This window comes from Balaenoptera physalus, assembly GCF_965194825.1.
Source record: "Balaenoptera physalus genome assembly, chromosome: 1".
NCBI classification, from domain to species: domain Eukaryota; kingdom Metazoa; phylum Chordata; class Mammalia; order Artiodactyla; family Balaenopteridae; genus Balaenoptera; species Balaenoptera physalus.
This window is the reverse complement of record NC_138882.1, coordinates 187,857,679-187,883,009: the sequence shown is the minus strand read 5'-3', so window position 1 is coordinate 187,883,009 and position 25,331 is coordinate 187,857,679. Positions and strand designations below refer to the sequence as shown.

General features: G+C 47.7%; 1 protein-coding gene across 1 annotated transcript; it reads right to left on the bottom strand.

The window, feature by feature from the left end:
• Positions 1-4,191: 4,191 nt before the first annotated feature.
• Positions 4,192-25,001, bottom strand: EXOSC10 (exosome component 10). The gene is made up of 25 exons (XM_082414080.1): positions 24,844-25,001; positions 22,501-22,637; positions 21,602-21,725; positions 20,450-20,554; positions 19,994-20,159; positions 19,730-19,844; positions 18,586-18,661; positions 17,960-18,070; positions 17,610-17,753; positions 16,911-17,101; positions 15,720-15,876; positions 15,430-15,578; positions 15,215-15,265; positions 14,453-14,564; positions 12,644-12,694; positions 12,403-12,481; positions 12,200-12,309; positions 9,938-10,033; positions 9,519-9,593; positions 8,267-8,354; positions 7,160-7,233; positions 6,457-6,628; positions 5,591-5,652; positions 4,971-5,047; positions 4,192-4,333 (listed from the first exon to the last, which is right to left on the bottom strand). The coding sequence occupies exons 1-25, from the start codon at positions 24,952-24,954 to the stop codon at positions 4,303-4,305; spliced, it is 2,664 nt and encodes an 887-aa protein (XP_082270206.1). The 5' UTR covers positions 24,955-25,001; the 3' UTR covers positions 4,192-4,302.
• Positions 25,002-25,331: the final 330 nt, after the last annotated feature.

Here is a 25,331-nt window from a genome sequence, read left to right as displayed (position 1 = left end):
TGCTACAGGCTTGATTGGGTTCAGCCGTGTACGTGGCTCATGGTGTTGACATCACAGCCTGCATATCAAGACGTCTATGCCTCTGAGCTGTGACAGCCTTCTCGCTTCTGTGTACCCTGAGCCAGACTGTAAGCTCCATGAGACTAGGGATGGTGCCTGTAGCTGGCAGCACTGAGTAACAGGCTGAGTGGACGTGGGAGGCCAGGATGTGGGTCCAGGCACCCAGTGGAGTCAGCTGCCTTGGCTTTCTTCCAGGCACTGCACAGCTGAGCCCAGATGGGGGCCCTGGCATTCCTGGGGCACTGCGTGGGGGCGGGGGTGGGGCAGTGGAAGATCAAGTCTATCCCATCCCTCCCACAAGTTGAACAAGGCTGCTCCAGCATGTGCATCCTGAAGTGAGGACAATAAATGACACCCTTGGCCCTCCCGTAGAGGAGGTAAAGCTGTGGTCTTGGCTTCAAGCGCCAACAGCAAACAGGACCTCTAGGCTGTTATGTATAGCAGTAGCTCAGACCTTCCAAGTTCAAAGAAAATGGCCCTGAATACATTTCAAGCAAAAAATTCCCCAGATGTACAGGACATTGAGCCCAGAAATGTCACCCAAATTCAGATCACAAGGAGGAAGAACTGTGGTTTTGCCATTAGTAGCCATCGTTATACAGCCCAGTTAAATCTACAACTGATAGGGAAAATCAGGATGGAAAAAATCAAGGTATCATATGAAACATTTCTCCAAATTCAGATCAGTATGCATTTACAATTCAGTTGTAAAGCCTTACTCTCCAGGGGGTCAACTGTCCCAGCCTCCTAAAGGGTAGATAGTTTATAAGAGGACAAGAGGTGGGTGAACAGCCACTGTCCAAGGCAGTGGGGCTGCCACAGAGCAGGAATGTGTTTCTGTCATTGATTAGCACTTGGAGTCATTTTTTTTAAGCACTGTGCTCAGCCGGCTGTGGTTATGAGTGGGAATTTGGCCAGTATGTGGTATTAACTTGGTTGAAAATGCTTATGGCAAGCTTCCTAAGGACCACAAACAGCAGTGTACCTCCTGGAGCAAACAGCCCTTCTACTCATAAATTCTCTACCTCCAACCCCACCCGGCCCTGCCAGATCATCTTCCCAGAGCACAGGTCCCGTCACAGCCTCCAAGGTTCAGAATCACTGAGGGTTCAGAATCACCGAGCAGTTCCCGACTGACTGACATGTGCCCCTCCATACACTGGCACATCCTCCCTGGTCCTTGGGGATCCGAGCAATCTCCCCATGACTTGATGCTTCAGGGAAACGGAACTAGAGCTGTTCTCCAAAACCCCAAGGCTCTTGGCTCTATCCCATGGCTCAGTGGTCCTGGACTTCGGGGTTCCATGGGCCAAATTTCAGAAACACATTTGGGCACTGACATCGGTTGCCAAGTTTTTCTTTTGCAAGACAAGACACTTAAAAAAGACCTCTACTCCTATGGTCTATGGTCTCCATCTTATTAAAAAACAAAACCAGAGACAAAACGAGCAAGGATAACTTCCATATACAGGACAAGGAATAATTTTACCTCTGTGATAAACTTAATACATTGTCTCCGTTATTCATTTCACCTCTGACCAGTGGTAAGCCCACTAAACGCGAACTGAGGCCCACTGCCTTGCTTATAGCACATGGTACTCAAACTTAAGCACGCATAAAAGAACCATCTGGAGAGTTCAGACCGGGTGTCCAGGCCCAACCCTCCATCCTGATAGGGCTGGTCTGGGGTGGAGCCTGGGGATCTGCTTTTCTAACCAGCTTCCAGCCGGTCTCTATCAGAGGCCTACTCTTTGAGTAGCACTGGCTACAAGGTTCTCTGCACTTCTTCCCTTAGTCTTCCAAGTGCGACCCAGATGCACCTTTCAGGAAGCCTCCTCAGGCTGTCCTCAGTAGAATACAATTTCTTGCTTAAAAACATTCCCATCTATCTTTTTTTGGCCGTGACACATGGACTGTGGGATCTGTTCTCCAATCAGGGATTGAACCCAGGCCACGGCAGTGAAAGCCCAGAATCCTAACCACTGGGCCACCGGGGAACACCCCCCATCTGTCTATTTCTCATAGCTGAGACTCTGCCATTTTTTGGCAGACAGCTCACTGTGTATCAATGTCCATTCTTTCCAAATTCTGACTATACAATGATAGTACCCAGGATTTGCAGCTGGGCACTGAAATAATGACTTTCCTAGTATCCTTTGCTGTGGTCATGTGGCTAAGTTCTGGCCAATGGGAAGTGGAGGTTGGCTGCTGATCTCCCCTCCTTCCAGCTAAACAGAAGGAGAAGGTAGTGGGTGACAATGGGGCAGTTACCAGGTCCATGAGGTGGCAGCCCTGTGTTTGACTTGAGGACGGTAGAGCAACAAGACAGCAGCCAGAGTCTGAGGACCACCAGTCACCACACCAGCTCTGGGCTGACTGTATTTACAGAAGAGACAGAGGAAAAACATCTTTTTGGGCAAGCCACCAATCATTTGGCTTTTCTGTCAGCTTCAACCGTTCCAGCCCTACCTTGTACAGACCCTGGCTGTCCTGGGGGCACTGCTCTGTGGCACAGCCATGTCTGGCCTGGCAGCCCTGTAGGGCTCACATGCAGTCAGCCCTCTCAGTAACTCGTGGGAAAAACTTCCAAGAAAACAGGTTCCTTGCTTAAATATTTGTAAAATATTTTTTTACAAACCGTTATTTGTAAAAAACCCAAAAATAATGGTATCATTCTGTGCTTTCTTTATTTGACAGCCCATCTCAGGATTAAAATCAAATGGAATTCTGAAGAAATAATCAGAGACTGGGTCACAAATTTATACAAGAAGTTCAGTGTTGCATTAAAAACAGTACAAAAATAGAAATCTAAATGTTTAATAATTAAAATGTTTAATAATAATTAAAAATGCTTAATAATTCTAAAATGAATTTTAGAATGAGAAAAGTCTCATAATATAAACTTTAAAGGTGAAAAACTGTAAGGGCTTCCCTGGTGGCGCAGTGGATAAGACTCTGCGCTCCCAGTGCAGGAGGCCCGGGTTTGATCCCTGGTCAGGGAACTAGATCCCGCATGCATGCCGCAGCTAAGGAGCCCTCCTGCCGCAACTAAGACCCGGCGCAACCAAATAAATAAATAATAAATAAATAAATTTTTTTAAAAAGGTGAAAGACTATAGAAATATAAAGCCATTTGTAAGTTATAGATATACATGGTGGACTTCCCTGGTGGTACAGTGGTTAAGAATCCGCCTGCCAATGCAGGGGACACAGGTTCCAGCCCTGGTCCGGGAGGATCCCACATGCCACGGAGCAGCTAAGCCCGTGCACCACAACTACTGAGCCTGCGCTCTAGAGCCTGCATGCCACAACTACTGAAGCCTGCACGCCACAACTACTGAGCCCACGCACCACAACTACTGAGCCTGCGCGCCACAACTACTGAGCCTGCGCGCCACAACTACTGAGCCTGCGCGCCACAACTACTGAAGCCTGCGTGCCTAGAGCCCGTGCCGTGCAACAAGAGAAGCCACCGCAATGAGAAGCCCGTGAACCAAAAAGAAGAGTAGCCCCCGCTTGCCGCAGCTAGAGAAAGCCCGCGCACAGCAATGAAGACCCAACGCAGCCAAAAGTAAATGCATTTATTAAAAAAAAAAAAAGATATACATGGTAAAAAGCCTTTCTATCAAAATGTTAAAGGTTATCTCTGTGTGGTAGAATTAAAGACGATTTAATTTTTCTCTTGGCATTTATCTATGTCTTCCTCGTTTCCTACAATAAACATGTTATTACTTTTATAATTGGGAAAAAACAAGTGTAAAAAGAAAAGAGAGAGAAAGAAGCAGAGAAGAGACCAGGCCCTTGAGAAGCCCCGCTGCTTCCAGGCACCCACCAGTCCCTCCCGAGTGTACTTTCCACCATTTGGCTTCACTCATGTGATCTGAAGGCGTGTGAACGAGTGAGAACTCCCGGGACGGACAGTCGGGTGAGCGCTGTGCTCCAGGCCTCCCTTTTCCGAGCCACAGGAGACCCTCCTGCATTCCCCACTGGAGGTGGTTCTGGATTTCTCCAGAAACCACACCCCAAGGGCACACTTACCCCAGGCCACTGACGATGGTGATCTGGACAGGATGAGATCTGCTCTCTCCTGCCAGAGCCGTGGTGGCCGCAAAAGAAAAGTCAGGAACCAGCTTTCTTCCAGTAAGAATTATTTTTAATGGTTTAAAAATGAGTCTGTACAAAACCAGCACCACCACTTGGTGCTTCCAGGCCATGCGAGGATCCCAAGGGTCTCTTCCAACACTATCTCTTTGGCCAATTGTACCTGAAACCTCTGTAGAGACAGCATGAAAACAAAAGGGTTAGTTCTTCCAGTTTGGCTGAACGTCGGCTCTCAGCCAGTTTATAAAACGTGGCGAACCTTAATCATGCAGAACTGAGGGAAAATGGACTGTCTGGGGGTTGCAAGAACTGAGTGGGGCAGCAATGTGCCCCGAAACTCCAGCGGACAAGAGCGGGGCCGGAACGGCCGAGCTGACCGAGATCTACAGGCAGGTCCCTCCTTTATGGCCACAGCCTGGGGGCGAGTCCTCTGACCTCAGGGTCTGCCTCAAGGATCAGGGTTTCACGCCTCTAACTAAAATATTCCTGAACAATGACAACCCACATTTGCTTACAGATTGTTTTTCTCATTCCTCAGAAACAAGCTGATCTAGGCAAACATTCAGACCTATTTGCTCTGAGGTGCCCCTAGGAAACTGTATGGTACCGGCAGAGCACTGAGGGTGACTGGAGCCCTGGGAGGCCGTGGCTGTGACTGGCATCCAGCAATCACCTCTCCTGTCCCAGCTAGTTTTCCAAATGACAAAGGGCGGGATCGGGTTGGGAGAGGCCCTCTGAAAGTCTGCCCAGGTAAGGCCTCGGGGCTGCTCACCGGGTTTCCCGGGCCACACCGGCCATCTGGCACGTACCTGTCTGACTTTCCAGTTGGAAAGGACATGCTTTTGTTTCCCATCGACTGTTTAATTTTTTTGGCTGCAGTGCATTTCTGAAAAGAAGCCATTGAGGGTGAGTGACAACCATGACTGCAAGACACACAGGAAAACACCCCTGAGCTCAGATGGCCCATCAAGGACTCCAGCGCCACTGGTTTGACTTTGGTTTTCTTGCAACTGGACATTTCTGGGTGTTTCTGAAGGCAAGGCCATACAGATGAGCTACTGAAGAAACGGGAGGGCTCCACGTGGGCCTCGCCCCCCCCATGCCAGACGTCCAGCCACCCTCTGCTCTGACTGGCAGCAATGCCCAAGGGGGGCAAAAGCAGGCCACAGGGAGGGTTTCGGCCTGTGGCTATACTTCCCATGGCAGCAAACAGTAACACCCTTCCAAATCACACACTCACTTCTATAGACTCTTTAAAACATTTTTTTCTTGCTAGAATAATTGATGGGTATTGTCTGTACTTGGGAAGAAATGAGGTGAGGGAAAAGATATGCAAAAAGGATTCCTAGATGGACCTGTCTTCCGGGCAGTGGAAGAGGTCAACGAACACGCACCTCGAGCATGCTGGAGTTCTCAGTCTACTACTTACCTTGCCAGACTGTGGCTGCTTATTTGGGTCAAACTGGGAAGAAGGTGTGGATGTGCTGTCTCCTGAAAGGTAAGAGAAGAGAGACGCCGGTGATCGTGTGAGTGAGCGAAAACACACAACAGACTTACTACCGGGCCGGGGGCACAACATTCAGGCAGTGTGGGCCGTCAGTCCACTACCCCCTTACCGAGAGAAACTTCTGACTGATGTAACTTCACAGATCATGTTCCCAGTAGCTAAGGGCAGCCTGGAGACAAGGCTCATTTCTCACGGGTCTATTCTTAGGTCAGGGGCAGGTGGCTAAAGCACTGGCCACTTTACATCAAGGAAATCTATCTGGTTTCTGTGCAGGATGAAGCCACTGTCAGTAAACTGGGACCAGAGGGGACATTCCTGCAGAGAAGACTGCTGTGTTGCCCAGGAGGCTGCTCTGTAGTCAGGAATGCCACCTACAGCCCCTTCAAAGTAGGGTGTGTGTGTGTGTGTGTGTGTGTGTGTGTGTGTGTGTGTGTGTGTGTGTGTGTGTGTGTGTGTGTGTGTGTGTGTGTGTGTGTGTGTGTGTGTGTGTGTGTGAAAATGTGTTTCTGGGCACAAGCTCTTGTGAAGAAGGACGAAGCCACGATTAGAACAGACACCATCTTGCTGAACCACCAGAGCGGCTCCTACAAGTCAGTGCCAGGGGCTGAGGGAGGTGGGTTTCCGTCCGGTCACCACTGTGTCCTTGTCTTGCCCTCACAACTCATGCTTCGGGCCAGGTCTCAGGCAGAGCTTCCGCTCCGCCGAAGTCCCGCTGTTTCTTTACCCCACAGCTTCCTCCCATGTGACACGGCCAGGTAGTCCTCGCAGGGCACCACTTCTGGCCTCACCAGCAAAAGCCTTGAAATCCGACTTGCTGTAGTCATATGGGGTAAAATCTTTTTCTGGTGGATCTGGGTCTTTTAGCTTCTTGGAAATTTTGAGTCGTTTCTTGTCTTGTTTCTGTTCTGTCGTCCTCGGGTCACTTGTTGTTCGTTCCCTCTTCTTGGCCGCGTTCTCTAGCTGTGGATTGAACAGACCCGTAAGAGAGCAGCACGCCCCGCGTGCCCCCCAGTGAGCACATCGCGAGGGACCCACCGCCTCCTGGGCTGTAACAACTGATTCGGTGATGGGGAGAGGAGCGCTGGCGGGGAGTCTGGGCGGGGCTACTGCCAGGTGGACCGAGATGAGCTCCCAGAGGGAGAATGACATCAGGCCACTTCGAAAGGCCGGGGCTGAGCATTCCAGAGTGTTCAGGTGCCGGGGAGCGAAACAGCTCCCAGGAGGAGTGGGACACAGAGCGGGCTCAAAGCCCTGTCTACTGATACAGGACAGGGGCATGTTTATCCCAAACGCGGAGGGAGGAACAGCGAAGAGGGATGACAACGTCAACTTTCTCAAGGGGCACGAGGCAGCACTACTTGACAAGCCAGCACGAACTGGGAGGGAGCAAGCATTTAATCCAAAGCTGAGGGTAAGCCCTCCTGATGTTCGAGAAAAATCCTGACCGCAACCAGAAAAAGCAGAAAAAACAGCAGAAAAGCCAGCACGTACGGCAGCCTGCTGGCGGACGGACACGGCCTGCTCCGCTGCTGCTCTGTACTCCTCCTGGGCCTGGTCCCGGGCAGCTGCAAGAGAGAGAACCGTCTCTGTGCAGCCTCCGCCCTCCTCTGCCCGCAGCGGCCGCCCCAGCTCCGCGCGCCCTCCCTGGCCCTCAGCGCCCTTTGCTGGCCCCGCCCCACCCCCCCAAGTCCCCACAGGGTGGCTGCCGGGGGGCGCGGGCCCAGGCGCTCTTCTCATCGCCCGCCCCTCACGCACTGGCCTACGGGACGCCCCTGAGGATGCTGCGCCGGGACCTCGACTGTAACGCGTGAAGGACCAGAGACCCCGTCCGCCCCAAGCCGGCTCCCGCTTCAGCCTCACTGTCGGCGGCGGCCCCACCCCCTCAGGCACTCAGGACGAAACCGCTCGAGTCCACGGACCACACGCGAGTCCTCACCCAACGCCCTGGGCTTCACTACGGGCCACACCCAGGCTCTGACTCCTCACCGCCTGCTCTGCCCCCAGGCCGTCCACGCCGGCGTCCCCTCGCACCTGCATCCCGGCCCTGCCTCCTGACCGGACTCCCCGCCCTGCCCTCTGCGCGGCCTAACTCAGCGCGTGTCCCTCTTCTGCTCAGAACCCTCCCAGGCTCCCAACTCACTTGGAATACAAGTCCTGACAACGGACTCCTGCCCTCCGTCCTCCCCTCCTTCCCGCCTTCCTCACCCCCTGGGCCTCCTGGCCACTCTGAGCAGCACGGCGAGCTGTGGCCTTGGCCTCGCTGGGCCTCCGGTCCGGTACCCTCCCCCCGAGCGCGGCAGGTCTCTGCTCAACGTCACGTTCACTGACTGCCGGACGGAAGTAGCCCCGCGCCCACTCAGGCCCACCCCCAGCACTTCCTACCTCGCTCTCTGAGCGAGTACCCGCTGCCCTGACAGCTCACACATCTACCGGCTGACTGTCCGCCATCCCTCAGCAGGGGGCAGGCTGCGGAGGGCAGGGCTGGGTCTGCTTTGCTTTATCTGGCACTTCGTTGAACGATTAAATCGACAGAACGACGTGCAAGGGCTGTTCCCTAACAAATGCGCTGAGTTTCTGAGGAAGCAAATGCTACGCTACCTGTTTGCTCAGCTGCCTTCTTCTTGGCAGTTTCTTTAGATTCTTTTTGTACCTGTACCTGGCTTGCCAGCTTCCAGCGGTTGCTGATCTATAATGAAAACAAACAAAACAAAAAAACTCCAGAACTCAGCCACCTAGGAATGCTTTATTTTTTTAATGAGGTGATGCAGAGCATGCTAACCTAGTAGCTACACACATTCTAGGTTGTAAGTTCCACATCTAATGACACACAAAAGAAAACCTCAGGCTGGCTTTATTTATAAGCTGCTTATTAAGAAGGACAAAGTACAGCTGTATCCCAGGCACTGGGCTGGATGCTCGCATATCCACCATCTCATTCAGTCCCTTCTGTGATCCTGGGACAGTGGCGTTAACATCACCCCTGCTTTACGGACAGGAAACAATCTCGGAGAAGCTAAATAACTTGTCCAAGGGGCATGGTTAATAAATGGCGGAGATGGTATTCAAGGCAGGGCTCCTGCAAGTCTGATGTGCTTCTTTAGGACACCACCTGTACCTGCGGCCCTAGAACGCATCTAGGTGACAGGAACCAGCAAGCACGGTGAGGGACGGATGGCTGCTGCGAGTGCCGCAACCAGTGGGGGAAGCCCTGCCTGACTCCCCGTCTAACAGCAGCAGGCTAACCACCAGTGACAGGGCGGAGGCCCATCAGGGTGTCGGCCTGATTCTCTTGCCTAAAGAAAAGAGTGGTGCTGGGAGCAGAGGAAGGCAGGCCACCCATCTGACCAGAGCGCTACTTTCTGCAGGGAGGAAGAGGGCTTTTAACAGACAATTAACATGGGGGCTCCCAGGAACATCTCATGGGGACCCAGGGAAGATGTACTCTCATTCTTACTCATAATGCTGTTAAAAACAAACCACACAATATACGACACAGTGTTTTAAAATTTAAGCTGTCACCTTTAAGAACCTTAAAGTAATATTCATATATAAAAACGCATCAAGCTGTACATTTCATATCTGTGTACTTTACACCAAGTAAATTAAACTTCAATTTAAAAAAACAAAAACCAAAGATCTGTTCCTTAAAAAGTTCCCCAATGCTTTCGAAAATCTGATTAAAGTCTGGCTGCTCTCTCTGGAAACAATGCTTATATATGAAGTGTTTCTTGCATTCACTTTCAGGGAGGTTCACAGATGGGCTTGTTTAAAACAGAAACCTGGTTTAAGAAATTAAAAAGTCCCCTTTTCTTAGAAAGTCACTCTTAGAAAGGGTGACAAATCCACTTACTTCATAGATTTTCGAAGATGGATCGAACTTTGCTGTCTGAGAAACGTGAGCCCGGGATTCTAGTGAAGGCAGAAACTGGAGAGACGGAGACACAGTCACGTTAACCGCTGAGAAATGGAATCCGGACCCAGAGGTCGGTGGCGCTGAGATGGGAGTTTTCTTGCTGGTTCCATCTTAGGAGGCCTCAGTGTAAAGCATCAGCCCGGCCGCAGCTGCCTGGCCCTCAAGTGGGGTCTTCTTTTCGGCTGTGTCTCAAAAGACCTGACTCCAGGTCTCAACCCACCGCCGGGGACGACTTCACAGTTTTGAGGCTTCCAGTCTCTGAAGACTCTCAGCTTCTTTTCCAGGCAAAAGGCACCTACAGCTACAGAAAGCTCTGCCTCTTCTGTCAGCGCTTAACATACACAACCATTACTTACCATCCGAAATGGATTTTCAAAGGACTCCATTATGTTCTGGGCTTTTTTCTGTGCAACTGTTAATGGACTCTTTCCATTTTCTTCAGCACTAGGTTCCTGCAGGGACAGAAAATGATCACTCATGTAATCATTCTGTGACATTAAGATACAAGCAAGAGGAATAACAGTAACAGTAATGATACTAACAGCTGACATTCATTCATTCATTCACACCATGCCACATGCAGGATTTTAGTTCCCCGACCAGGGATCAAACCCGTGCCCCCTGCAGTGGAAGCACGAAGCCCTAACTACTGGACCACCAGGGAATAACTTAAATTTATTTTTTTATTTAAAACTTTTTTGGGAGTTCCCTGGCAGTCCAGTGGTTAGGACTCGGTGCTTTCACTGCAGTGGCCCAGGTTCAATCCCTGGTTGGGGAACTAAGATTCTGTAAGCTGCCAAAAAACAAAAACAGAAACAAAAACAAAACAAAAAAAATGAAAACAAAAACAAACAGAAAACAGAAACAAACCCCCGAAAAACCCAAAGAAAAACCCAAAAAACAAACTATTTTAATTTAAATTTTTAAAATTTAAGTATAGTTGATTTACAATATTAACGACTAATTTTTTGAAAGCCTCCCCTATGTATAAAGCACTGTAATAACCTGTAATAGCACACAGTAGGGTGTTTAATACATATTTACTGAATCAATGAATTCTCACCATGTCCTCACAACCTATGAGCTATGTGGCATTATTCTCACCATCTTACAGATGAGGAAAGCGAGGCTGGGAGAGGTTAAGAAAGTCTTCCGGAGCCTTACAGCGAATAGGTGCAGAACAAGGATTTAAACCCAGGTCTGGCTGGCTCTAAAATGTGGGGCTGTAACCTGAAATTACCTGAAATTTAAAATCATACACCTTCATAGGTAACCAGTGAAATTACGCAACAGAATGTTGCTTCCACCTGGGTTCATCAGCATGTGCTATCCGTTGGCTCTTTCTGCAGTTAGGCTCCCTGCCACACAGGGCACGAGGGGATCCAGCATCCTTTAGACCAGGCACAGCGCTTACACGTCCACACAGCCACAAGTTCACGCTCACATCTTTAGCTGCCTAATCACTTTGTGGCTCAATGAATTCTGCGGTCAACGAAAGCTCCTAGACTTCTTTTCGCACGAAGCAAGACTAAATGTATGTAATTAAGTGAAAAGGAAAGTTCACTCCCGGGTGGTACATCTTGCAGGCGGTACTTCACCTCCCTGGCTTTGGCCCAGCATCCGAGTGTGATGGAATAGTTGTGAACGGTGATCCCGTAACCGACTGGACCACCAGCTTCTTAACCATCTGAACATCTGCTAAGCTTGGTACTTGTCTTTTTCCATACAGACAGTATTCTTGCTTCTCTTTCTCAGTTTCTTCTTTCTAGAAATTATGGTTTTTCCTTTCTACCACATCTATTGCTTGCTGTATTCAAAATTTTATCTGTGCGTTTTCCTTTTGTCCCTGGTCATTTCAGTATCTGTCCATCCTGACCAACAAACACACCTTGGTCTTCCTGTGCAAACACCTGCAGCTCAAGTCACTGGCGGAAAGGAGAAGCGTGCTGGGTGGGATAGACCGGGATAAGCTCTGTCGCATCCCAGCCCGATTCCAGGAACACGGCTGGGCTCAGGCGGGACACACTGATGGAGTCACTACCTACCAGGACTCAGCCTCTCTCTGGGATGGGGAACAAGCGCCTACCCACTTCCTAGTGCCTGATCTCCTGCAGCTCACTTCCTCTAACGAGCCAGACTGGAGAAATGCTCTTTAAATCTTCTCTTTTTCATCCAAAGCACATATAGGTGGTGCTGGCAACTGTCAGGAAGGTATATGCAGCACACACTCTTCATCGGAGAGATCACTCCATCCCTTCCAGGAATCAGGGTGAACCGTCCCTTGACCGTGGATGTTCGGGAAAAGTCCCTGCTTATGCGTCCCTGGAGCCCACACCGGCTTCCCTGGGGGGCCATTGGTGAGTATCGAGATGTCAACCCTCCCTTGAGGATCTCCTCACGCAGAGCGCACAGAGAGTCCTCTGCCACCTCTCGAAGACCTCCTCGTCAGCGCAGCAAACACCACCTGGCTGATGGCCTCCATGCCCACTCCCACCACCGCTGGCTTCTACTTCTGGTGTTCGGCTCAGAGGTGGCCATGACACTCCAGGCAGACAGCCTGTGTGATAAACCCAGTACATCCCCCCGGTCTGTCTCCCCTCCCCGAAGATGTTACTCACGTTAAATAACGTGATGACAGCGGTAGCGATAAGGCACCCGGTGTCCGGCAGGGCCTCCTCTTCTTCTTGGGCAGTGGGGAGGCCCTCCTGCTTCTGCACCGGCACAGGCCCTACAGGGAGGGAAGTCAGCACGGTCGAAGCCTGTGGGATGGCACACCAGGCAGCCCCAGCTGTCCAGGATATTCCAGAGGGCTTTTCATTACCACTGGTTGCAGTGAGAGGACAGCCATCTGACGGGGCGTGGGAGCAGTCGTGGGGGCCGAAGAGTGCATTCTCCAACCTCTGCATGAAAAAGAAAGCACCAGGCTGGCACGAACAACCTGCAAGCAGGGGGCAGCCTTCTGCCCGAGGTGTCAGGCCCTGGTGTCTGTCAGGGAGGTTGGGTCCTCGCTGGCTTGGACTGATGTCTCCCCCAAAGAAGCAACAACAAACACATCATGGTACCTCAGGGTTGGGTGGTGGCCCGTTCTTCCTCACTCCAGCTGCAACTTCAGACTGAAGAGTAAAAACAAAGAGAATTTGAGGAAAGTTCCCGAAATTTGATGATACACACATTTTTTTCCCCTCAGCGCAGATGGGTCCGTTCATTAGACGGTGTTTTTCTCAAGAGCCCAGAGATTTTCTCTCATCCCTTCATCCCTTCCAGTGCCTGGCACTATAATTACTTAGTGTTCAGTAATTATTTGTTGGATGAAAGAATAAAACCTTTTATCGTAACAAGGCACACTGTGGAAGGATTCCAAAGAGTTTGATAAAGATTCTTCTCTTGTCACCAGCGTTTCTCTCTTTGCTTGGAAAAAGTACAGAGCCAAGAAAGAAATTTTAACATGAAGACAGTAAATGTGTTTATCCTCAGATTCTCTTCTTTTTCACCTTTTCAAAGGGGCTGATTTTAAGTCTTCTGGAATCAATAATCTTTCAAAAAATTATAAACATGATTTACCACACACTGATACTACTGAGACAAAACATTAAAAACTGTCCCAATAAAGCACAAATCAAAACATGCAAATTCACCTGACACCGTGTATTAGCTGCACAAGAGCAGAGGCGTGCTGGTGTGCGCGTGCCCACGTGTCGCACATACAGACGCAGACAGATGGATCTGGATTATGGGCTGGGGACCCTGCTTTCGCCTAAATTTTCCTGAACTTTAGCATCTCCTTCACAGTTAGCTCTTTCTGAATTCCCCTCTTCTATCCAAGGTTCTCATGTTTCCCATCACCTCGGCCTTATATATGAACTGTCCTTGACTCCACCTCCGTTATTTTCAAATCCACTTGCCAGTCAGAGAATACCTCTAAAGCACTTAGCATGGTGCTCCAAAAGAAATGGCAGGGGATTCCCTGGCGGCCCAGTGGTTAGGACTCGGTGCTCTTACTGCTGAGGGCCCGGCTTTGGTCCCTGGTCTGGGAGCTAAGATCCCACAAGCCACACGGTACAGCCAAAAAAAATGAAGAAGAGAGATGGCAGCTGTTGTCTCCATCTGTTATTAAGTCCCATCGATCCTTCTTCTTTTTTTTTTTTTTTTTTTTAAATTTTTATTTATTTATTTATTTTTTATTTACTTATGGCTGTGTTGGGTCTTCGTTTCTGTGCAAGGGCTTTCTCTAGTTGTGGCAAGTGGGGACCACTCTTCATCGCGGTGCGCAGGCCTCTCACTATCGCGGCCTCTCTTGTTGCGGAGCACAGGCTCCAGACGCGCAGGCTCAGTAATTGTGGCTCACGGGCCTAGTTGCTCTGCGGCATGTGGGATCTTCCCAGACCAGGACTCGAACCCGTGTCCCCTGCATTGGCAGGCAGATTCTCAACCACTGCGCCACCAGGGAAGCCCGATCCTTCTTCTGAAGATGCTTCTTGTACCCGTCCTTTGCTTCCCATTTCTGTGACCAACACACTCACCAGGGCACTACCACTTCACTCTGGACCACTGCCCGTTTCCCAAAACAAGCTCTCTGTGCTGAGAGCCCCACTCCATTTTACCCCGCAGGGTTAACTGCCTCCGAACAACAGCTAACCAGCCCATCAGACATCATTAGACATCACTGACCGTTGGATGATCAAAGATAAGGTCATAAAAAAAGAAGGATGAGTTTCAGCTTTTGATTATCATAAAGATACACCCACTGGATTTCCTAAATCCTATTATGTCTTCAGGATTTTTTTAGAATGGAGACCATAAGGAGTAAGACACTGGCAGACAGAGTTGAGAACCTGCTGAGTTGGGAACGTTTGGCAGAAAAGCTTTCTTACCTTGAGCAGGGGCATCTCTCGCGCCTGCTGAACTAAAAGATGCATTTCATTGATCTGCTGCCGTACAAGAGGTGGCACAGGGTTGCAGCAGGCTACGATGCCCTGAGGCTCCCTGAAGGCAAGCGAGAACACACTCAACTCAATGCCTGGGAACACAGCCCTCAAAGGCTCCAGCAAAGAACAATAACTAGATAAAGCCCGAGCACGGAAGGCTCAGGTGAACACCAAGGGAACCCCGTCACGTCAGGGCAGCCCAGCCAGCTGCTCCTGGACGTGCTCCCTGCTGCACTGAGCCTTGAGCAGACAGCCTCGTACAGCTGCCTCCTGCTAACTGGGAGAGCTGGAAAGAAGGGCCGCAGCTCTGCTGTACTGTGATTCTGCAAGGAGGTGATAGAAGATTACGAACTTTGATTCTCTGCTTATACTTCAATTAACATCATAAAACATGTAAAATCATAAGACAGCTTAATTTGGAAGAAGGTACAGACATTTTCCTTCCTTGTAAGTGGATGCTATAGGCTCAGAGACTTACATGGGAGTCAGTATAAGGCATATCCACTGAAACAGTTCCAGTTCACAAGTTTTACTGCCTGAATGGCAGCCCAAGGGCAGAGATTCTGCATTCCTTGGCGCTAACTTCCTAGAGCACTAATCTTCTCTGAGTCAACAGCCTTGAGGCACTAACAATCAGGGAAGCTGGATTCTGAAGGACAACTTTTCTCCACTGAGAAAGTCAGAGCATATTAATCAGGTCTCACTCACTTGGGCAGTTCCTCAGCTATCTTTAGCATCATGTGGTTTGGCAGGACATATCTGGAATAAAACACACAAGAGGATCACATTAAATTCAGCCAACAAGTTCCACTATATGCTATAACCCTGGGAAAACAACCAACTTTCATGGCAAAAAGGAAAAAGAGTCCATTATTTCCTTGTTACCAGACCTGGCAAGATTAAAAGAATCTCTAGTCTCTTACCCATAACTTTCATCTTCCCTGCGAGCTGTCTTATCCCTCCAGGCAAACAGCAGCTGAAAGGCCGTTAGTTGCTGTGTGTTGAGATGTTTCTTTTGCTTCCTATACAGTTCCAGGTAAGATTCATCCGTGAAGATAGGTTTGATGAATTTCTGTAAAATATTAGCGAATATTCAAGATCAGTGGGAATCAATAGTGTGCCCTGGGCTCTTCAAGACACTGGGCTCTTTTCATGAATGGAAAGACCAAAGCAAAGAACAAGGACCTGAGCGGAACCGGGTGTCGGGCTTTACCTTGAGGCAGATGTCACGGCTCCGCTGCCACTCCACCTGCAGCTGCGTGGGCTGCTCGTTGCCGCGCTCCCACAGCTCCATCCTCATCTTATCATAGATGTAAAGCAGGTAATGAGTGTCATCTCGGGCATAGTTGAGCATTTCCTCAGGCAGAGGTCTAGAGTCGCAACAGAGAACATTGTTTCACACCTTTCCCCCTGGGCGGCAATTCAACTTGTCTACGCTGCTGGAGCTAAGACATTTTTGGTTGCTTCTGATATCAAAGATTCTCTCCCAGCCAATACTACAGTTCTACCAGCATCTCCTGCATCTTCATATGACAAGCCACTCTTTTCACAGCTGGGTAGAAAGGGCGGCAGGGCAATGATGTGGTTAAAAATAAGGGCCCTGCTGTCCTGAGTTTGAATCTTAGCCCAGTGTATGGCACGTGGCATGGGTTAAATAACAGGTAATGGTTTTTAGATTTCATCATTTTCATCTTACATTTGGACTTTACTAGATTCTCTTTAGAAATTCTGGCATGAGAAGTGGAGAAAAGCTTGGTGCTTCTCCATACAACAGTTGCAACCTCAAAGAGGAAGCCGGCCATCTGAAAATGACCAAGGTGAGCAAGAATCCCACAAAGTATGGCCAAGACTCTGTTACAGCCTTTGACTATAGTAAACACTGACTACAAGGCTAAGTCAACTCTGTACCTTAGAATTCTCTCACACCTATGCGAGACCATCTCACACATACACAAGCACCCCTACCGGGGAGATGTGAGTCACAAACAAGAGACTGGCGTGGACAAATGCTGACATGGTGTGGCTCTTTCAACTACTATTTCATGAAGCATAATGCACTATTTGTTTATCTAAGATAGTAATTCCCAGCTTTTTCGAATAGGAAGCATTTTTGTAACCAATCCATTTAAAAATTTTAAAATTCTTCACATTACAGAACTAAAATGAAACTTACTAGCATTCCCCTCTATGTAACATAACCAGCCCAACATAAACTTCACTGTTATTCTAAAACGTCCAGTTGTCTTTATGCCACCAAAAACAACTGGAGAAAAGCTCACGGACATTCAACAGAAGATTCAAATGGTGTCAGAGCCTGCACAAAGGTCTCCAGGAGTGGGAGTTAATGAACGCCCAGGCCGTCTTCCGCCGCCCCTCCCCACTTCCTGGTCAAGAACAAACTAACCGTATCCTCCAGTCGGCCAGCTGATATTGCTTGTTCGACTCCACGTTGCAGTAGAGCTTCAGCAGATGGTCGAGGGAGTGCCTGCCCAGGTTAAGAAGGCGTGCTGCCTGATGGGTATCAAACATGTTTACCACGTACAACCCAAAGTCCTTCTGTAGCCATTCTATGTCTGAATCGGCACCGTGGAAGACCTGAAAACAAAACCACAGTCATGCAGTACAGCGGCCCAAGGCCACTTATACTCTGAAATGAACTCTGCCCCTAGGTTATTAGAACACTGGAATTAGAAGCCAGGATAAAGATGAAGATGGGTTCAGTTTTAAATGCCTCTTTGAATTTGGGCCACAGCCTCCTGCACTCCTAAGTGCGTACTCGTAACCGCTAACAGCTGATGAGTCGAAGAAAGCTGCTCTGCCAGCTTCCAGGGCAGAGTCATTACGTCCAAACAATCCTGAGAGCACGGGCTCACTGCAGCACTCATCCAGGCGACTTAACATTTGTCTGCGCGGTAACGAGCTAAGTCTTAGCTCTTCTAACAGGGGTTTAGAAACAAAAGCAGCTGAGCATGTGGTACCCTAGTGTGAAGTTACTGTCATTTCTCTCAACTTTATTGGGTCTACGTTGAAATGATGAAAACAGTCAACTGAAAAGCACCTAAATCTTGCACTCACATGCAAGAGTGGGAAAAGGCTGTCTGACCTTAACAATAGCTGGGTCTGTGAGGCTCTCATTGAGAATGTACATGTCACTGCGAAGCTCCAGGGTGTCAACGATGAAGTCTTCTGTCCGGGTGGAAATCTGCATCAGGCAGGTGAGCCCTAGGAAGCTCCGGTAAGAGTGGTGCTAAAACACACAGAAAGAAGGGAGAAGAGGAGAAAAAAAGATTTTACCAGGCTTACCTCTACCAATTTTGAAGTCAGTTATAAAGCAGAGTAATATAATTAATTGTTACCAAAAAGTAGATTTAAATTAGTATTAATTTTATATTTCTTGAGTAGGTGAACTCACAGGAAATGTAAAAATTTCATTCCAGGTCATTAACAAGTTACCTCCAAGTCTACAGCAAATTCTTGACACTTCAGGAGCTTTTCATTGAGTTCCACTAGTTCATCCAGCGAGGACACGAAGTGGCAGGGTGTCTCTGCTACAGGTCTGTATAACTGCATCACAGAAGTACGGGCAGAAAGAGAAGGCTGTTAAGAATCATCTTTCGGGGCTTCCCTGGTGGCGCAGTGGTTGAGAATCTGCCTGCCAATGCAGGGGACACGGGTTCGAGCCCTGGTCTGGGAAGATCCCACATGCCGCGGAGCAAATGGGCCCGTGAGCCACAATTGCTGAGCCTGCGCGTCTGGAGCCTGTGCTCCGCAACGAGAGGCCGCGATAGTGAGAGGCCCGCACACCGCGATGAAGAGTGGCCCCTGCTCGCCGTAACTGGAGAAAGCCCTCGCACAGAAATGAAGACCCAACACAGCCATAAATAAATAAAATAAATTAAAAAAAAAAAGAATCATCTTTCATGAAAGTACCAAAATTACGAGTTCACGAAATAGTCCAAAGTCATAACCTTCTACTTTAAAAATATTTAAGGAAAGCCAAAATTACATCCACTCATCTATGTATTTGATTCTTCCTGGGCTACCTGGGTACCATCCATCAGCTAAGGTTGGGCACTTACCTGAGGCTCTGGCTTTTGAAGGACTGAGTCTGGTGGAGTGAAGTGATCTAGTTCGTACTGATAAGGATGTGCAAACCTGCATCAATAAAACAAAAAGAAAAATCTTTTTGATTAATTCCATGATTCAAGGAAGAACAACTGCTTTAATCCAATTCGTAAAAACAAACAAGAAAAGACCATTGTGAAAATATTTTAAAAAGCATCATTGTTTCAATGATTCAAGTGCATCAAAAAAAAAAAAAATTGGGTGAAACTTGTTCACCCTTAAAGTATGATAATTCAAAATCGATTCATTTATAAAGATTTGAGCACTAATTGGCCAAACACTACGGTTGCTGTTGTGGATGATACAGAAAGGTGAAACATGTAATTCCTTGTGGTTTGGAATAACGAATCTGTGAGGTGAGAGAGGGTGGTCAATACCTCAGTTGGTCACATACCAAATGATGTATTTTTTTCAGTTCCTCTATCAGATACTTGCATAAAAATCCTAAGTCTCTGAGTTCCTTGAGGGCAGGGCTGCCTTTAATTACCTTTATTTCTCTAGCACTCAGCTAGTGGCCTCACAGTGCAGAGCTGGGGCTGAGGCACAAACGCTCAGATACTCTGGCTGCGTGTGAGAAAAAGACCAACACTGATGAAGTTTTCATCACCGTTTTTCCTTAAACTGAAATCAAAGTCCTCTGGTCTGTTTTAAGCAAAGTTTTTCCAAGATGCTTATCCTGCCAGTGAGAAATGTCTTTTCTGTACTGAATTTATTGGTGAGCATTACCTTCTTGCTTTAGTCCACACCTAACAAGAAAGGCAGAGTGGTACAAAGGAAGGACAATTTTAAGAAAACCTGGGCTTAACGTTCTAGTTCTGTGGGAAGTTAGCACCCCTAATTTTGTTTTCTCATCTGCCCAACGGGGACGAGAGCAACTGGCAGCTCTCAGGGCTGCGTGAGACGGTGCTTGTGCGAGGCCCTCTGCGAACACAAGCAGGAGGTTTAATCGGTTAAGATGCACGTCAGGATAAGGTGAAGAAAGTCACCCACTCCGCAGATTCTGTTCTCGTTCACACGTTTTCCAAAAGTGACACAGAGTGAAAATGCGGCACGAGGACCAGGACCCACAGCAGGACGTTCAGACGGGCAAACACTTACATGTCCTGCTCCACCTGCTGGGTTCTCTGCTGATGGATGAAATCCGCCAGGGCAGGGGGGACATCCAAGTCCTCAGGTCGGTCCTGCGGGCGCTCCCGCCTTTCTTTAGAGAGTGCTGGAGACCCAAGCAGCGACAAAGACACATTCACATCTTGTCTAGTTATGGAGGGTGAACTGGCTCCCTCTGAATTTGAAGAAAGGAAGGTGGGAGGGATACCTTTTCCCCTTGATTTGTTTTTGTTGGGCAGAGTTGGCACTACTTACCCTGAGGGAGGGGTTTCTGAGCATTGGGCTTGATGAAGATTTTAGGAAGAAATGGCGTGTTGGAATTGTCAATCTTCTCTCGGAATTTAAGCTGAGGTCGGATGATGTTTTTTGCATGAAGCAGCCGGAATGTTTCAGATTTTGTTTTTTTGCTATATTCTCCTGCCTATGATCAACAAATATAAATATCTTTATAACACAGCAACTTGATGAATTAGAAAACTAAATTCCAATTTATGCCTTCCAAGGACCACTCATTTAAGAATGCATGTGTGTGTGAGACTGGGGGGTTAGACAAGAGGGTGTAATTAGCTTGTGTCTGTTTATGAGAACAAGTTAGGCAGTGGCCAGTTCTGTGTCCAATAAGTTAAAACAGAAATGCAAATCAGAACGCACAAGGGCCCTACTGCAAAGCTGACACTGAAAGCTCTAGTTCACCTGGAAAGCAGCTCTCACCTTCCGGTTCCAGCTGGACACTATGGTTTTAGGGACCTGCAATCCTGCAGGGAGGACAGGCTGTTGATTCTTATTTACACCTGATGCTTCATCCAGTAAAATGCCCTAAGAGCAAAAGAGATATTAATTTAGTATCTTCCTTTCAGGGTTAACAGAGCTAATTACCTAAAATCTTTTCGAAATACGTTCAGAGAATTATGTGCGAGAGTACACACTTATAAGGGTGGATCACTGTAGGAGAGGTGATTAGAGAGTCATCGCAAATAACTGAAGCATTATTTGCTCCCACGACAGGGCAGTAATCAGGCACTCCCTACCCCTGATCAAGTCTCTTTACAGTTCTGAATTGGGCTGAAAATTCAAAAGTGATTCAACAGTATGATGTGGCCCACTAAAATAATTAAAAAGACCCTAGACTGTATTAAACATAGAGGTACGGTATTTAGAGTGAGAATGAAGCGTGTCCTGATCTACTTTGTGAAGATGTGGAATCTCAGTTTGGGCACCATTAACAGAGGTGCACCCAGTTGATAAATGCCAGGACTTGAAATCATAAAGTATGAGAAACCACTGAAAGACCTGTGGGCATTCAGACCATGGAAGAGATGACTTCAAGGGACAGGAGAGCATGATTTAAATATCTGCAGGACTGTCACATGGCTGAGGGTTAGATGTGTTTTGGACAATCTCTGTGTATTTCTGTAAAGAATGTTATGCTGTAGTATTAGGTGTAAGTAGACAGTCAGCTAGATCAAATGATTCACATCTGCCTCCAATTATGCAAGTCAGGGTGTTTAGCAGACTGTGGATAATAGTAAAAATAGACTAAATTTTGGTAGGGATCTGTATCCAGAGGCCTCTTCTCTTGCAACAAAATGGGATTTGCAAATCTGGAAGGTAGATTACTAATATGGCACTTTAAAAATAGCCTTCCCCTGGGGCAGTGATACTCTGAAGTGATATATCTGAAGACAAGTGTGTTATTTTTGGGAAAAAGAAGCCAACTAGCAGAGGGAGGGAATGTCATTACAGGCCAGAAATGCTAAACTTCCTTTCTTTTCATTTCCTAAGGTGCTTGGGTTTCTTTTCATATTTAATAATACGAAAGCTCTTCATTTGTTAGTAACCTGAAGAGTAATGTGAAATACTCACCACTCTTTCCAGAATAACATCATTGGTATCAACTAGCAAATCAAACTTGTCCTCCAGCTCAGTCACTTTATTCTGATCCTTAATGTTGCTTCGACACCCATGGTACTGCATTACCCTACTCATGCTAGAAAGGACAGGAAAACCAAAATCAGTTTGTATACTTTTATTCATTTGTTTACAATCTAGGAGAAAGCTCCTAAGGCTTGGCTCAGACTATTCCCAATACTTTTTGATCAAACTAATAAAACCTGCACCCTTTAGCAAACAACATTGCTAGTTGAATGGCACTGGGCAATTCACTAAATCTCACGAAGACTTATTTTTCTCATCTGTTATTTGAGGGGGTGGAAGAAACTATCCCAAAGTTTCCTTTAAATTCTAAAAAAATATGTATAACACTATGTAAATAATGTACTCTGCATTCATTGTTTTAACATGAAATCTAAAACAGATTCTCTAATTCTGTCATGCAACAGTTAAACAAAATCAATGTTTGTGTAATGCCTGTCCTAATACACTTATTAGAAAGCTATTACTAAAAAAGAAAATTAAAAAAAAAAAAAAAAGAAAATAGATTAAAAAAAAAAGAAAAAGAAAGCTAATACTTATGACTTTCCAAGTTGTGTGAGAGAATCTTGGATCTAGGTTTTCAAGTCCCATATTAATTAAAAAAGATTCATTGTCTATAGCTGCAATAGTCAATATATATATTTTAAAAGTAAAACTCAAAATTTACCACGTAACATTTCCCTAATTAACATTTCCCACTGTCTCGTTTTTACATTTTATAGCTCTAAAGCACAGAAAATTATGGTAAGAAAAAAACAAATTTCAGGAAAAATCATCTACTTCTTTATAGTCTTTTCTTTCAACATGAGAAACCAATATATAGTACTTACCACTGAAGCAACCTGTCTCCCTGTGTTTCACAAAATGCCAGGAAGCCAGGAAAACTTCGGTAAAAATCATACTCATCACCAAACTGTGGTAGGCCCCCAGATGCCTTGGTGACTGCCACCACTGCCCCAAGAGCAAACTGTCAAAAACCAGAAAAACAAGCATGTTTTAGACACGGATCACCATTCATTCAGCAACTCATTTTTTTCAAGATCTACTATATATAATGAATTGTGCTAGATGATGAAGACCTTCATGCATCCAACAAATATTCATTTACTGCCGATTTTACACCAAGCCCTTATGATACAACAGTGAACATGAAACCAAGTTTTGGAGCTTACATTCTTGGGAGAATGGGGAGAGAAAGAACAAATACATATATAATATGACTAATATTCAAAACAGCCTGGGTTTGAGTCTTGGCTCTACTACCTATTGACTGTGACCTTGGGCAAGTTATTTTATTTATTTGAACCTCAGTTTCCGCCTTTGAAAAATAGGCATAAGGGGGACTGGTGGCGCAGTGGTTAAGCATCCGCCTGCCAATGCAGGGGACACGGGTTCGAGCCTTGGTCCGGGAAGATCTCACATGCCGCGGAGCAACTAAGCCTGTGCGCCACAACTACCGAGCCCGCGTGCCACAACTACTGAAGCCTGTGTGCCTAGAGCCCATGCTCCGCAACAAGAGAAGCCACTGCAATGCGAAGCCCATGCACCACAACAAAGAGTAGCCCCCGCTCACCGCAACTAGAGAAAGCCCATGCGCAGCAACGAAAACCCAAGGCAGCCAAAAAAGTAAATAAATAAATAGATGTAATCTCTCACTATTAAAAAAAAAAAAAGAAAAAGAATCCGCCCGCCAATGCAGGGGACACGGATTCGAGCCCTGGTCTGGGAAGATCCCACATGCCACGGAGCAACTAAGCCCATGCGCCACAACTACTGACCCTGCGTGCCACAACCACTGAAGCCCCTGCGCCCAGAGCCCATGCTCCACAAGAGAAGCCACTGCAACGAGAAGCCCGCGTACCGCAACCAAGAGCAGCCCGCGCTCATCGCAACTAGAGAAAGCCCGCGTGCAGCAATGAAGACCCAAAGCAGACAAAAATAATAAATAAATAAATAAATAAAAATTAAAAAAAAAAAAGTATAAGGGACTTCCCTGGCGGTCCAGTGCTTAAGACTCTACGCTTCCACTGCAAGGGGCACGAGCCACGTGGTGCCGCATGAGCCATATGGTGCGGCAAAAAAAAAAAAAAAAAAAAAAAAAAAAAAAAAAGACAATATAAGAATATTCTAGATCTTTTGGATGAGCAATTTAGAATGGCTACTGTCCACAACTGGACTAGTGTTTATGGCTCAGTTAGTGCCAAGTAGGTCTCTATTTTAATTGTTGTGTGATAATGAGAAAAAACCTGAAGTGGCTGTCATAGGTAAATGACGGTTGGTCATATCAAGGCCAGCTGACATTACTGTGAGTTGTGTAATAAATGTTTTCCAAGAAAAAAAAAAGAGAGAGAGAGAAAGATGGGAACTTGAATCATGGTGGGGTACATGGTAGCGCTGAGCCACCTAATCAGGACCATGGCTAGTGGCCAAGGAACTATTCAGAACCAAATAAATGAATTAATAACAACATCTGCTAATGATAAATTAGATATAATGTGAGTGGCGTTTTGGAGGCTCTGTAGTGCTAACTTACAAACTATTTTAGTTTCATGGTCTTGTGAGAGCTATGCATGAGGTATTTAATCAGGTTTGTTTGTTCATATTTAAGCACCATTAGACAAATAATCTAAATGAACTCTATGTTCCTTCGAGGAGGCACTGATAAATGTTCTATGGCACCTCCAGGAGGGACACTCGGTGGCAGCTGTAACAGGTGACATTAAACCCAGGGTTTGGGATTATGTACGACTGGACCTCAGGAGAGGGAAGAAGGGCCATCCCGGCCGCGGGAGGCGTAAAGCAGCCAAGTCTCTCCGGAGAGTTGGTCGAGTGGCTCAGGCCTGGGCGGGGTCGGGGTCGCGAGGGCTGGGGACATCAGGGTGACCAGGAAGCCCTCCCCACGGGGCGGAGACGGCTCTCCATACTCGGCACTGCATGGGCTCAAACGGGAGATCAAGGACCCTGGGGAGTGTGGCGTCCCCCAGTGTCAGCGTGCGAGGCCCCATCCCCGGAGGATGAAGACTGTGCCCGGAGCGGGCAGCGGCCCCTAGACCCCCGCCCGGGGCTCGGCTGCAGCTTGCACGCGGCCGCGTAGGCGGCCTCCAAAAGGGTCCGCGCCTGCTTCCGGTCAGCCGCGGGCGGCTCCCTGTGCCCCCGAGGCCTCACGAACTCACCTTCACGAAGCTGTCTGCATCGGGGAAGCCGGGCAGCACCATCTCCTCGTCAAACTTGGTCGCGCTCGTCGCCGACTGGGCCTTGGACTCTCGGGGACCGGGAGGCGCCATTTTTCCAGCTTGCACGGCTTTTCTCGCGAGAGTGCCTCAGCCAACGCGACGTGCACGCACTGCGCATGTGCGAAGGCTATTCTTGAGTTGGGGCGGTATCAGCTCTGAGTACCCCACCCAGGGAACTTGACCTTTTTCCTTAATCTCATATTACTTCATGGCAGCAACCCAGTGATTTACGGTAAGACCTGGAGGACCCAATTATTCTTATATTTAAAGCCTGCTCCTCCCAGGCTCTGGTTCCGTGGCCCCCTCACTCACTTGATTTGACTCCCGCAGTTATCCCCTCTCTGGCGTCATCTGTCTTTTCCCTCGCTGCTGGTTCATCCCTAACAAACTACAAGTATGCTGGCATCTCTCCCAAATAAAAGACAAGA

Bases quoted from the DNA above. Each gene is read 5' to 3' on its own strand.
- EXOSC10 (XM_082414080.1), bottom strand. From the start codon at position 24,954: ATGGCGCCTCCCGGTCCCCGAGAGTCCAAGGCCCAGTCGGCGACGAGC. The intron at 20,160-20,449 runs GTGAGAGCTGCT...TGTTGATCATAG, and splicing joins TGTCCAGCTGGAACCGGAAG to GCAGGAGAATATAGCAAAAA. The intron at 10,034-12,199 runs GTGAGTAACATC...CTGTCCCTGCAG, and splicing joins CTGTCATCACGTTATTTAAC to GAACCTAGTGCTGAAGAAAA.